The sequence below is a fragment of the Stegostoma tigrinum genome, chromosome 1 (genome assembly GCF_030684315.1).
Source record: "Stegostoma tigrinum isolate sSteTig4 chromosome 1, sSteTig4.hap1, whole genome shotgun sequence".
In the NCBI taxonomy this organism is placed as follows: domain Eukaryota; kingdom Metazoa; phylum Chordata; class Chondrichthyes; order Orectolobiformes; family Stegostomatidae; genus Stegostoma; species Stegostoma tigrinum.
The window spans coordinates 114,344,721-114,357,758 of NC_081354.1; the positions used below are offsets into that span (position 1 = coordinate 114,344,721).

Here is a 13,038-nt window from a genome sequence, read left to right on the forward strand (position 1 = left end):
AGGAATTCCTGTGTGTCTATGTTGGGCTACTGTAGTTATGCTGTCCCAATTAAACTGGCCTTCATTGTCTGAGTGTACTGATATTTAGGAAAGTTTGTTGTGTCATTTTGCTGCTGGATGATGTTCATGTGTTCTGATGGCTATTTTCCTTCTGTCTGTCCGATGTAATGTTTGTGGCAGTTATTGCGTGGTATTTTACAAATTTAACGTTTGTTCTGCATGGTGTGGGTATGGGGTTTTTTATCCTTGTGTTTGTCAGAGTGGTTGTGGACTTGTGTGCTCCAATTATTCCGAGTGGTCTTAGGAGTCTCATTGGCAGTTCTGATATGTTCTTGATGTAGGGCAGTGTGGCTGGTGTGTTAGGGTATACTATGTCCTCACGCCATTGTCTGTTTAGTAGGCACCTGCGGATGAAGTTGTGGGGATATCAGTTCATAGTGAAGATTTTGTATTGGTGCTGTTTCTCTTTCCTGCGTAGTTCTGAAGTGTTGTAGTGAGCGATGACCCGTTTAAATAGCGTCCAAATACAGTTTTGTTTGTGGGCGTTGGGATGGTTGCTGTGGAAGTTGAGGATTTGGTCAGTGTGGGTTGTTTTCCTGTATACTGAGGTTTGGAAACTCCCTGTTCATACATTCAACTCTGATGTGTAGAAACAGAAGCTGATTGTTTACTTCTTCTCATGAATTTAATCTTTGCAAATACGTTGTTGATGAGGTGGTGGGTCTCTTCTAGTTTGTTGCATTGAATAATAACAAATGTCACTACGTACCGGATCCACAGTTTAGGTTGAAGGTAGGGGAGGTTGGTGTGTTTTAGTTTTTGCATGACTGCATCTGCAAAGAGTCCCGAGATGGCTGACACTATGGGTGTGTCATTGATCTGTTTGTATACTTGACCATTCAAGACGAAGTATGTGTGAGGCGCAGGTCGAATAGTTTATGTTGTCATTGCTGATGGAGCTGCTGGTCTGTGTGCCTGCTTCCTCTTAAAAATGTGGCAAATGGTTCTTATTGGATAATGGGATGTTGATTGACATGAATAATGCTGTGACCTCAAAGGATACCCTAATCTCATCGTCGTTGATTTTTATGTTCTTGAGGTTATTGAGGAATTCTTGGATTTAGGGGATGGAATGGGGTGATTCGTTGGCTAGGTGTGTCAGTTTTTCCTCAACTCTGTTCTAAATGGCCTACCCCTTATTTTTAAACTGTGTCCTCTGGTCCTGGACTCACCCATCAACGGAAACGTGCTTCCTGCCTCCACAGTGTCCAATCCCTTAATAATCTTATACGTCTCAATCAGATCCCCTCTCATCCTTCTAAACTCAAGTGTATACAAGCCCAGTCGCTCCAATCTTTCAACAAATGATAGTCCTGCCATTCTGCGATTTGACCTCGTGAACCTACGCTGCACTCGCTCAATAGCAAGAATGTCCTTCCTCAAATTGGGAGACCAAAACTGCACACACTACTCCAGGTGCGGTCTCACCAGGGCCCTGTACAGCTGCAGAAGGACCTCTTTGCTCCTGTACTCAATTCCTCTTGTGATGAAGGCCAGCATGCTATTAGGTTTCTTCACTACCTGCTGTATCTGCATGCTTCCTTTCATTGACTGATGTACAAGAACACCTAGATCTTGTGCTTCCCCTTTACCTAACTTGACTCCGTTGAGATAGTAATCTGCCGTCCTGTTCTTGCCACCAAAGTGTATAACCACACATTTGTCCACATTAAACTGCATCTGCCATGCATCCGTCCACTCACCTAGCCTATCCAAGTCACCCTGTATTCTAATAACATCATCCTCACATTTCACGCTGCCACCCAACTTTGTGTCATCAGCAAATTTGCTAATAATACTTCTAATGCCTTTGTCTATATCATTAATATATATCGTAAACAGCTGCGGTCCTAGCACCGAACCTTGTGGTACCCCACTGCCTGCCATTCTGAAAGGGACCCGTTTATTACTACTCTTTGCTTCCTGTCAGCCAGCCAATTTTCAATCCAACTCAGTATTTCGCCCCCAGTACCATGTGCCCTAATCTTATTCACCAATCTCCTATGCGGGACTTTATCAAAGGCTTTTTGAAAGTCCAGGTACACTACATCCACTGGCTCTCCCTTATCCATCTTCATAGATACATCCTCAAAAAATTCCAGAAGATTAGTCAAGCACGATTTCCCCTTCGTAAATCCATGCTGACTCTGACCTATTCTGTTACTGCTATCCAAATGAGTCATAATTTCATCTTTTATAATTGACTCCAGCATCTTTTCCACCACTGACGTCAGGCTAACCGGTCTGTAATTTCCTGTTTTCTCTCTCCCTCCTTTCTTGAAAAGTGGGACAACATTTGCCACCAGACACTGAAGAGAATAAAGGATGCAAGACAGATAACCAAGGCAGACTACGTGAGTGAAACCAGCAAGGCATGAGCACCCCACCCCTCCCTTCCTAAATTACACAAACTGGACATGGCCGTCAGACCCATTGTCTCCCTACTGGGCACACCTTCAACAAACTGGCCAAGGACCTACAACAGACTGAAACACCCAGTTGATGGATCACCCCATTCCATCCACTCAACCGAAGAATTCCACCATACCCTCAAAAACATAAATATTAGTGCAGCAAGTCAACAACCTCGCCCACAACCCGAGCTAAAAATCTTCGCTAAAACTTACCTATTATATGTATTATTAAAGATAGGAGACAAATGAATTTAAATATGAGACACATTGAATCTTTTGTTCTATGACTCAAGATGGAAAGTCAAAAAGTGGAAAAACAACATTAGATTTAGACAAGATTACGCTTGGAGCATTGCTATCTGTTTTGGTGCCCATTGTTGGAAGAATATGAAATCAGTGGCAGAAATGTAGCTTGAATTCACTAGGGTGATGCTGGAAATCAGGAGGTGGTTATAAAATGAAGCTTATAAAATTACAGATTTCTCCATTGGGATTAAGTACCAATTTCTGGAAAGATCTCAAGTTTATGATTGTTTACCTGAGTATCACTAGTGATTTTTCTTTTTCTCAAGTGTTAGGAGTACAAATGTTGCATTGAATTACAGGGGAGGGTAGAGAAAATTATTGCATAATGTTATGGACCAGACCAGATCACCTCAAAATATTTTAAGATAGAAAAAGTTAGGCTTTCTTTAAAAGCAAATGTAAAGTGGTATGTTCCAGATGCAAATTAACTGGTCAAACTACACTACATTACGCAAAATGTAATTTAGTTAAAACACTATAATTAAAGTTTTGGCAAAGATCTGTAGCTGGGGTTGTGGGTGAGGCTGTTGACTTGCTCGCCGAGCTGGCTTGTTCACATTCGGATGTTTCGTCACCATGCTAGATGACATCATCAGTGGAGCCTCCAATGAAGCAGTATTGTTCTACTCTGCTTGGAATTTGTATTGTCTGGATAAGAAATCTATCCAGCTGACAACTCAGAAACTGAGAAAGCTGTCCTATTACGCAGACTGAACTACAACCACAAAGATGTGAACCATATGCAAACCCATACATGATCACAACCAGAAATGATATGACTCACCATAATATCATGTATGGGTTTGCATATGGTTCACATCTTTGTGGTTGTAGTTCAGTCTCCGTAATAGGACAGCTTTCTCAGTTTCTGAGTTGTCAGCTGGATAGATTTCTTATCCAGACAATACAAATTCCAAGCAGAGTAGAACAATACTGCTTCATTGGAGGCTCCACTGATGTCACCTCGCATGATGATGAAATGTCTGAATGAGAACAAGCCAGCTCAAGTCAACAACCTCACTATACTTAAAATAGAACAAAAGAAAGAGAACCTAGAATAACTTAACCATTGGAAAATTTAACAGAATAATCAATACAGTAACCATCACTAATTAACCTTTTTCAATGTAATAAAATCCTACAAATATGCCCCTTGGCAAAAAGGCAAATCAGAAAACATTTCCTCTCATTGGAATACCCGCAGTAGGAAGAGAAACCTCCGCTACTAGCTGTACCTGAGAGAGGGGAAGAAAATGCTTTACTTAGTCAAGACTGCAGCAGCTTCTGCTGAATCTAAAAGGTCACAATTTTTTTTTAAAGTCCTGGTCTGAGAGACCTGACCACACCCATCCAAGCTACTTGTTCCAACATTTTTTTAAAATGACCCCTCGGCCCCTCAAGCCATTTACTGGCTGTCCAGTTGGACAGCTCAGTGCCGCTGTCGTAAAACATCTCTTGTAAAAAAACAAAGGCAGAACAAAATAACCTCTTTAAAGCCACAGCATGATCACAATGGAAAGAAGTAAAGTTTGCAGCGGACTGCCACAAACTTTTATTAAAAAGGGTTCGGGGAATGACACAGCTACTTACAGGGTGGTGGCAGGTGGAAATTGTTTCGCAAAGGCTTTAAACATTAGCTTAGACTAATTAAGTCATACTATAAACAGCAAAGACTTGATCAGCAAACTGCTTTCCTTCTTTGCTATAGTGGGCAAGTAAACTTATTTACTGAATAAACGTGTTATATTAGTTTCCCAAATGAACATAATTTGTGTGCCTGTGTTTATAATAGAGTCAAGAGTGAGATTTCAGTTGTGTACTCCATGAGACCAAAAGCTGTCAAGTCAGCAAGCACGTGATTACAGGCAACCATTTGCATACAGGATTTCTGTCCAAAATATTTTAATTGGCAGTTCGTTATTGCTTTTGGCCTAATTTTCAAGCTGGCAAGTCTCATTGTTCGTTGTAATCTTATTCTTAATTTCAATTTTATTTATTTCTGAACAGTATAGTGGAAATACAGAAGGATGTGGAATACAGGCTGCCACTTACGGTGAACAATAAAACAATCAATTTAAACATGTAAGTATTTAAAGTACACATTTGAGATATTCAACTTGTGTAAAGTACATTATCTTTCAATTTTTTTTCACTAGATTTTAATAGCTATAGCTTTCCGTGTTAGCAGTCTGTTTCTTGAAATGTCCTTTTGAGGGTTTTAAATACTTCAAGCTTTTTACTTGATGAAACATGACAAGCTGATTGGGTTGGAAGCTCTGACAATAGTGGTCTAAGATGCCAACTGAGGAAAGGTTGAGTTTAGGTATTGATGTTATTTGATCAAATTGACTTTTTCTTTGGCAAACTGCAACTCTTAAAACAAAAGCAAAACCTAAAAATACGACAGGGTCTGTCTAAATTGATGGAGAGATGACAAATTTTGGGTGAAGTCCTTCAGAACTGGGAAAACATGAGAAGGAAAGGAAATGCGTGTTTTTTTTTAATAGAATCCAGACACTGTGGAAACAGGCCCTTTTGGCCCAAAAAGTCCATATCGACCCTCAGAGCATCCCATCCAGACCCTTTTTCCCCCTATAAGCCACTTAAGCTGCGCATCCCTGAACACTACAGGTAATTTAGTGTGGCCAACCACCTAGCCTGCATGTCTTTGGACTGTGGGAGGAAACTGGAGTACCGGGAAGAAACCCACGCAGACTCTGGGAGAATATGCAAATTCCACACAGACATTCGCCCAAGGGTAGAATCGAACCTGGGTGCTTGGCGCTGAGAGTCTAAAGGTGGACAAGAATTAAAGCCAATAGTTAATGTGTTCAATGCCCTCCATCCTGCTTTTTTTTTTAAACTTAAATGCAGTAGAAACTAAGATGAAGGGCATCCTCTCCTCGACTCGGATGTGCAGCATAGAAACAAACCCTTCAATTCAACTCGTCCATGCCAACCAGATATCCTAAATTAATCTAGTGCCATTTGCCAAGATTTGGCCCATATCACTCTAAACCCTTCCTATGCATATATCCATCCAGATACTTTTTAAGTGTTGTAATTATACCAGCTTCCACTATTTCCAGTGGCAGCTCATTCAATACATGCACCACCCTCTGCCTGGAAAAAGTTGCTCCTTAGGTCCCTTTTAAATCTTGCTCCTCTCACACTGAACCTCTGACCCCTAGTTTTGGATTCCGCTACGCTGGGGAAACAATCTTGACTATTCGCCCCATCCATGCTCCTTATGATTTTATAAACGTCTATAACGTCACCCCTCAGCCTCTGCTGCAGGGTAGATAGCCCAGCTTATTCAGCCTCTCTGTATAGCTCAACTCTCCAACTCTGGCATGTCCTTAAATCTTTTTTGAATGCTTTCAAGTTTCATAACATCTCTCCTTGAGCAGAGAGGTCAAAATTGAACACACTATTCCAAAAGAGACCCAACCAGTGTCCTGTACAGCCACAACATGAACTCCTAACTTGCACTCAGTGTACTGACCAATAAAAGCAAGTGTGCCATGCTGCCTTCACTACCCTGTCTACCTGCAACTCCACTTTCAAGGAACTATGAACATGCAATTCAAGGTTTCTTTATTTGGCAACACTCTCCAGGATCTTACCGTTAAGTGTTATAAGTGTTGCCCTCGTTAACAGTTGATGTGTTAGGCAATAGAGGAATTTTTTTAAGCATCAGTAGTTATGACAGCAAGAGATCCGGTGATTTGCAAAAAGTGAGAAAACAGGAAAAAAAAACCCTTAATCAGACCTTGAAGTTAGAACAGTAGATTTTTCATTGCTGAAAAGTGTTTATTTTAAACTGAATTTCTACAACTGTCACATAGAAGGAAAAGAAATAAAAATGGAACTAAGCAGAAGAGACCCATTGCTTTTTGAAGCAGGATGGAAGAGAACTTTAACAAGAAATGTTCTTGTGCTGAAATAAATTAAGTATTATTGAAATAAAAGCTGTTGGAATGTTGTTTCCAAGATAAGGGTTTTACAATCAATTTAGACTTGGACAATTTTAATCAGGCAAAAAGATCAAAATAAAAATGTTTGCTCACCTTTTTTCAGTTGTGAAGAAGAGTCCTGCTCAAAGCATTGCTCTGCCTTTTCTCCATTGGTATAAGACAGTCTTATGCTTTCCAAGTTTTTCCTTTTTAACCATAGTTGTAGTTTTGTCAATCCTTTAAAGTAGTCCATTTTTAAAATGTGAGAAGCCACTGGAATATTTATTAAATTCCAAAAGGCAATTGTGGATTTTGATACTCTTGCTTGTTTAAAAAAATCTGTTTTAACTCAACCAGGCCTGCCATCTGTAAGAACAAATGACTCTAGGATGTCAGGACGGCAATAAGTATTTAATTGGTCACCATTACCTAAAATGTATGAAGAATGCTATTGGAAGTTAATCTCTATATTTACACATACATGCACTGTTTGTTTTTAAGTTGACATTGTGTGACATAAACAAACAGATGGACCCATTTTTGTAAGCTACAATAAAATCTAGAAGAAATTAGTACAAATTTACTTAGAAATATTCCTTCTGCAATTCTAGCTTGCTTCCTCCGCAGTTTCCACAAGAGAAGCCTGTGATCACAGTTTTCCCTCCAGTGAGGCACCATCTAGTAGACCTACATTCTGCAACATACGTGAAAAGCCCACTAATTACCAACGTATGTAGATAATTTCATTTTTTTTAAACTCATTATTTGGTGAAGTCTGTAATTGTTTTTCATCATTTTTATCTTTAAGTTCAGAAGACTGGTGTCTAGTAAATCACTCTTTAAATACGCATCAACATTGTGTTCCTCACAGCATTCCAAGGTTGTCCTTAACAATAGGGGCTTTTACCTTCAAGAGAAATGCATTATATAACAAGTAAAGTTACTGAAGAAGTTCAAAATAACATTGTAATTTAGTAACTCTTAACAAAGCCTTACTTTCTGTGAGGAGATAGAAAGATCCCAGGGCGTAGCCTTCGGAAAGAATGCTTTATTGATTACGCATGGTTGGAGGTAGTGTGGGTGTGGAGGGGTGAGTTAGATTAGTGCTTGGGCCTTACAAAGCCATTCATTAAAAGTAAAATTGAAAAACTTAAATAAAAAATGATTAAAGCAAAATGCAAAGAATTACAAGATTTTCAATTAAGTGCATAAAAAATCAACAAGATCATTATAATAGTAAGTAAATTGTTGCTGTATAGCCAAATTGCAAGCAATACAATGAAATATGTTCAAGTGAGAAGCAAGCAAGTTTGGAGCAGGAAGTAATAAATATCTTGCAGCAATCACCTCTATTTGTGTACAGATAATATGGTTCATCTATCCACGGATATCCCACTTTTAATGTAGCACTTTTATTGATTCTCCAGATATATTTAATCTGTACATTATCCAAACCATTAAAAATCAATCAGTACTGGTCAGTTGTTTGACCTGTTATTTCAAGCAAATCAATCTAGACTAGGTCTCTTTTCTTTCTGCAATTGGCTAATTTTTAGATCAGCATGTTTATCTATTATATTGCTTGTGAAGCATTTGTAGTTATTATTTAAAATACATTGGTACATATTTAAAATTGTTCAATTTATTTCCTAATTATTCAAAATGATTTAAAATCTCTCTTTTATTTTTTAAACTTGTATTGCAGTTCACAATGCATTCCGACCTTGGAAAAATCATTCAGACGATCCTCGAAGAATTTTGGAAGAGCCCTCCAGTGTTGGTTTCAAGCTCAGCATCTTTGCCATAGTATGTATGATTATTACGTACACTTCAGCTCAGCTCATTAGCAACAAGCTAGCATTTGAGTTAGAAGGCTATGGTTTCAAACACAGGATAATCTAGGATAAAGCTTCATTGCAATAGAAATGTGAGCCATTAAGCTTCTCGATCCGTTCCACCTTTTGGGGTCATAGTTGGCCATCAGTGCAACTGTACTGCACAATCTCCATCTCCTGTACTGTTATTAGAATCTAGAAATCGGAGTCTATATTCAACATTCTCAATGATCTGAGCTCCCATAGCTGTACTGGGTGGAAAATCCCAAAGATTCGCTATCCTCTTCATGAAGAAAAATCCTCTTGTCTCAGTTCTAGAAGTCTTACCCTTATTTGGAAACTGTCCCCTCCACTTAGAGCCACTCCCACTTCACAGACAGGTGGAAATTTTTTTTAAGAATTTTGTAGGTTTCTGAAGTAACACAATTTTTCTGAAGTCTCTAGAGATTTAAAGAAGGGCCCTGACACACAACTTCAACTGCCGCTCTGCTGCCTGGCCTGCTGTGCTCCTCCAGCTCCACACTCTCTGTTATCTCTAAAGATAATAAAGTTCAGACTTCTCAATTCCTTCTTGTAAGGCAATCCTGCCATCCATTGTTAAAGATTCACTACAATCTCCATGGCAATACCTCCTTTCTTAGATAAGGAGACCAGAACTGTTCACAATGCTCCCAAGTGCATTCTCATCAAATTTCTATACAATTTGAACAAGATGTCTTTACTATATACTCTCATCCTCTAGTGATAAATGCCAATTAACTTGCTGATCCTACATCTGCATGTTAGCTTTAACACACTGTATGGCTAAGAACATGCGTGTCCATTAGAACATCACTTACCAATCTCTTCATTTAAAAGATGCTTTGTACCTCCATTCCTTCTATGAAAGTGTAACCTTATGCTTGTCTACATTTTTATTCCACACTGTAGGGATTCTTTGATTCTGTGCCTGGTTCTTTCCCACCCATTCATTCTGTCCAAATGGCTTGAAGTGGCTCTGTGTTGTTCCTACCTCATTTTGCGGCATTTGCAAACTTGGACATGTTACATTTGGTTCCCACATCCAGATCATTGGTATCTACTGGGAACAGCAGTACCCCTTCATATCCCTTTCATTAATCCATGCTGACTGTGCCCATTCAAATCATTTTCAAAGTGTCTAGATATTCCATCCTTTATAATGGATTCTAGTATTTTCTGTACTATTGATATCAAACTAATTGGTCTGTAATTTCCTGTTTCCTTTTTCCCTCACTTCTTAAAATGTGGGTTTTTATTTGTAGTCTTTTGATCTTGGGTACTGTTCCAGAATTATAGAATTTTAAAATATTATCACTGGTCCATCCATTGTCTCCATAGCCACCTCTCCAAATACTCTGGGATTTGTTGACTTGCAATACCGTTAGTTTGTTTTGTTATTTAATAATTAATTTTCTACTGTTGCTAATTCTCAGATTCCTTAGGTTTTTGATTGAAAGGATATTTCTTGTGCCTTCCTTCATGAAGGTGGACACGAAGTAATCATTTAGAATGGACTCCCATTTGTCTCTCCTATTTATTTGCTTTTTGTATATCTATAGAAGCTTTACTGTCTTTGATCATGTTTTATATTGTTTAGTTTCATCTTCTGTTCTTTTCTAGTTCCTTCGTTCTCCTATGCTGAATTCTAAAGGTCCCTCAGTTGGTGTACTTTTCTTGTTTGGCTCTTGTTCCTTTAAAGGAATGTATATTCATTGTAAGCCATGTGTTAATTCTTTAATTACTAGCCATTGCTGACTACCTCCAGACGTGTAACTTACCTTGTCAATCCAATACAGCCAAGTTACCCCTCATACTTTAATTAGTTTTAATCTGAGACACTTTCAGATTGAACAAAATCATTTTCAAACTTAGTAGGAAATTCCAAAATGTTATGGTTACTCTTCACTACAAGTCCTTTTGGAACAGAATATTAATTAGTCTTTTCAAAGTGCTTTTGGCATTGGGTGAAAGTAGAGGAGAGTGGGGTTGCATGGTTGAGGATTGTATTTTACTGATAAGAGCAGAACATAAAGATAGGAGGAGGCCATGAGCTGTTCAAACCTATTCTGCCATTTGATTCACATCCGAGTGAAGAAATTTCAGCCTGTCTCAATTTGAAGTGACTGTCCTTTAACTGAAGCTATGTTTCCTTGTCCTGAACACGTGAGCCAGGGATAGCAGTCTGTCAGCAGATGGCAGCTATTCATTATTCTGCCCTTCACAGCACCTCCAGATGCACCATTTTCTTTACTTTTCCTGTTACAAGTTAGTTTGGCTGTGTATAATTTTTTACTCTGTTATAATCTTGTCATAGAACTTGCCTTAGTTCATTTTCCTTTGCCCCTCCTCCCCAACCACCACCACCACCGCCATTTCATCAGTGTTTCTAATTTTTTACAGTTGTGATGTCACATCAACTACGCTTTGCTTTTTTTCAGATTCTGACTGCCCCAGATATTTCCATCATGTTTCATTTTTTCTTTCAGATTTCCAATATCTACTCTATTTGCTTTTATGTTCCTACTCTCTGGTTTCTATCCATTAATTTATTCTCCATCTGGGCTATTAAATTATTCCAACCTCATGAATTTTTAACTTGTTTGCTGTTATGTCCAGAGGTGCTACTTTACCTACCCTAATAGTTACATCAAAAACATTGATTAATCAAGTGCAAACCAATCCTTATACATGTAGATGCTGTGTCAAAGCAGTACAATATATTTTAAAATGAACAGGAACCTATTCTATAGTAAAAAAATTTCAGGTTTTTTGGCAACTAATGTAAGACTAGTTGGCCTGTAGATCCCTGTTTTTTTCCTCTCTCCCTTCTTCCTGTCTAGAATATTTCTCTTAGATTTGCTACTTTCCAAACCACTGGAGCATTCCAGGTTCTCGGGTGATTATAGTCCGTGAATCCCTTATTTTTTTTCAAATGCCTTTTTGAGAACTCAAGGTTGTAGGTTATAAAGTCCAGGAGATTTGTTGGATTTTCTTTCCATTAGTTTCTCTCACTTTACAGACGTTTATTTCTATCATGGTTTTTGAGCCTTCCGCTGTGAAGATGGACACACAATGTCTGTTCAATATCTGCCGTTAAAATTTTCCTTCTCATCTACTAGGATGTCCACCATTACTTTTGCTCCTCTCTTGCTTTATCCGTGCTTGTAGAAGCTCTTAACAGCCTGTTTTCATAGTTCATGTTAGTTTAGTCTCATACGTTAGAATCATAGAGATATACAGCATGGAAACAGACCCTTTGGTCCAACTGATGACCAGACATCTTAAATTAATCCAGTGCCATTTGCCAGCATTCGGCCCATGTCCCTTGTGAACCCTTCCTATTCGTATACTGATTCAGCTGTCGTTTTAAAATGTTATATTTATAACAATCTCCACTGCTTCCTCTCCTAATTCATTCCGTACACACGCCACCTTCTGCATGAAAGCGTTGTCTCCTATGTCCCTTTTATATCTTCCCCTCTCACCTTAAACCTATGAGCTGTAGTTGCAGACTCCCTTATCTTAGGGAAAGACCTTGACTATTCACTCTACCTGTGCCCCTCGTGATTTGATAAACTTCTATGAGGTCGCCTCTCAGCCTCTGGCTCTGCAGGGTAAATAGCCCCAATCTATTCAGCATCTTCCTATAGTTCGAACCCTCCAACCCTGGTAACATCCTTGTAAATCATTTCTGAGCCCCCTTAGATTTCACAACATCCTTCCTATAGCAGGAAGACTAGAATAGAATGTAGTATTCCAAAAGAGGCCTAACTAATGTCTTGTACAGCTGCAACATGACGCCCCAACTCCTACATTCAATGCACTGACCAATAAAGACAACCATACCAAATGCCGCCTTCACTATCCTGTCTACCTGTGACTCCACTTTCAAGTAACTATGCACTATGGTGTAGCAAATTATAGGACCTCACATTATCCAGGTTAAGCTCCAACTGCATTGTTTTCAACTTCTCTCTAACCTTTGATCATTCTTTGATTTCTAAAACACTCTCAATTCTTAGACCTAGTACTTTTCTTGGCAACGTTGGGGACCTATTCGTCTTCTATCTATATTATTGTTAACCTCATGAAGTAGCAATGAATGGATTACCTTTTCTATGGAGTTTATCCTTCAACAGAGCATGGTATTTTGGAGTGAAAGATAGGCCACCTGCTGCACCATTCAGTCGCAAAGTTGATGTTGTGGTCTCAGCAATGTTTTCCTGTTTGCATCCCATAACTCTTGACTTGCATTCCTTCAATTTTCCTTTTGAGGAGAAATCATTTCTCCTCGTCTTTGTACTTCTGAGGTTTATGAATTAGCTCTTTAAATATTTTCATTGCTTAGCCACAGTTGATTTTTTTTTAAAATCTAACTTCCCGGTCTATGCTAGCCAACTCACTGCTCATGTTAATGTAGTTGGCTTTAATTGCATTGAATATGAA

At 38.8% G+C, this 13,038-nt stretch overlaps 1 protein-coding gene across 2 annotated transcripts in view; it reads left to right on the forward strand.

Moving 5' to 3' along the window:
- vps37a (VPS37A subunit of ESCRT-I) overlaps positions 1-13,038 on the forward strand; it is a 35,686-nt gene that overhangs the window by 5,003 nt on the left and 17,645 nt on the right. For both annotated transcript variants that reach the window (XM_048529659.2, XM_048529650.2), the window contains exons 2-4: positions 4,788-4,862; positions 7,348-7,465; positions 8,442-8,542. In XM_048529659.2, coding sequence (XP_048385616.1) covers positions 4,788-4,862; positions 7,348-7,465; positions 8,442-8,542 — 294 coding nt within the window. The remainder of the gene's footprint in view (positions 1-4,787; positions 4,863-7,347; positions 7,466-8,441; positions 8,543-13,038) is intronic.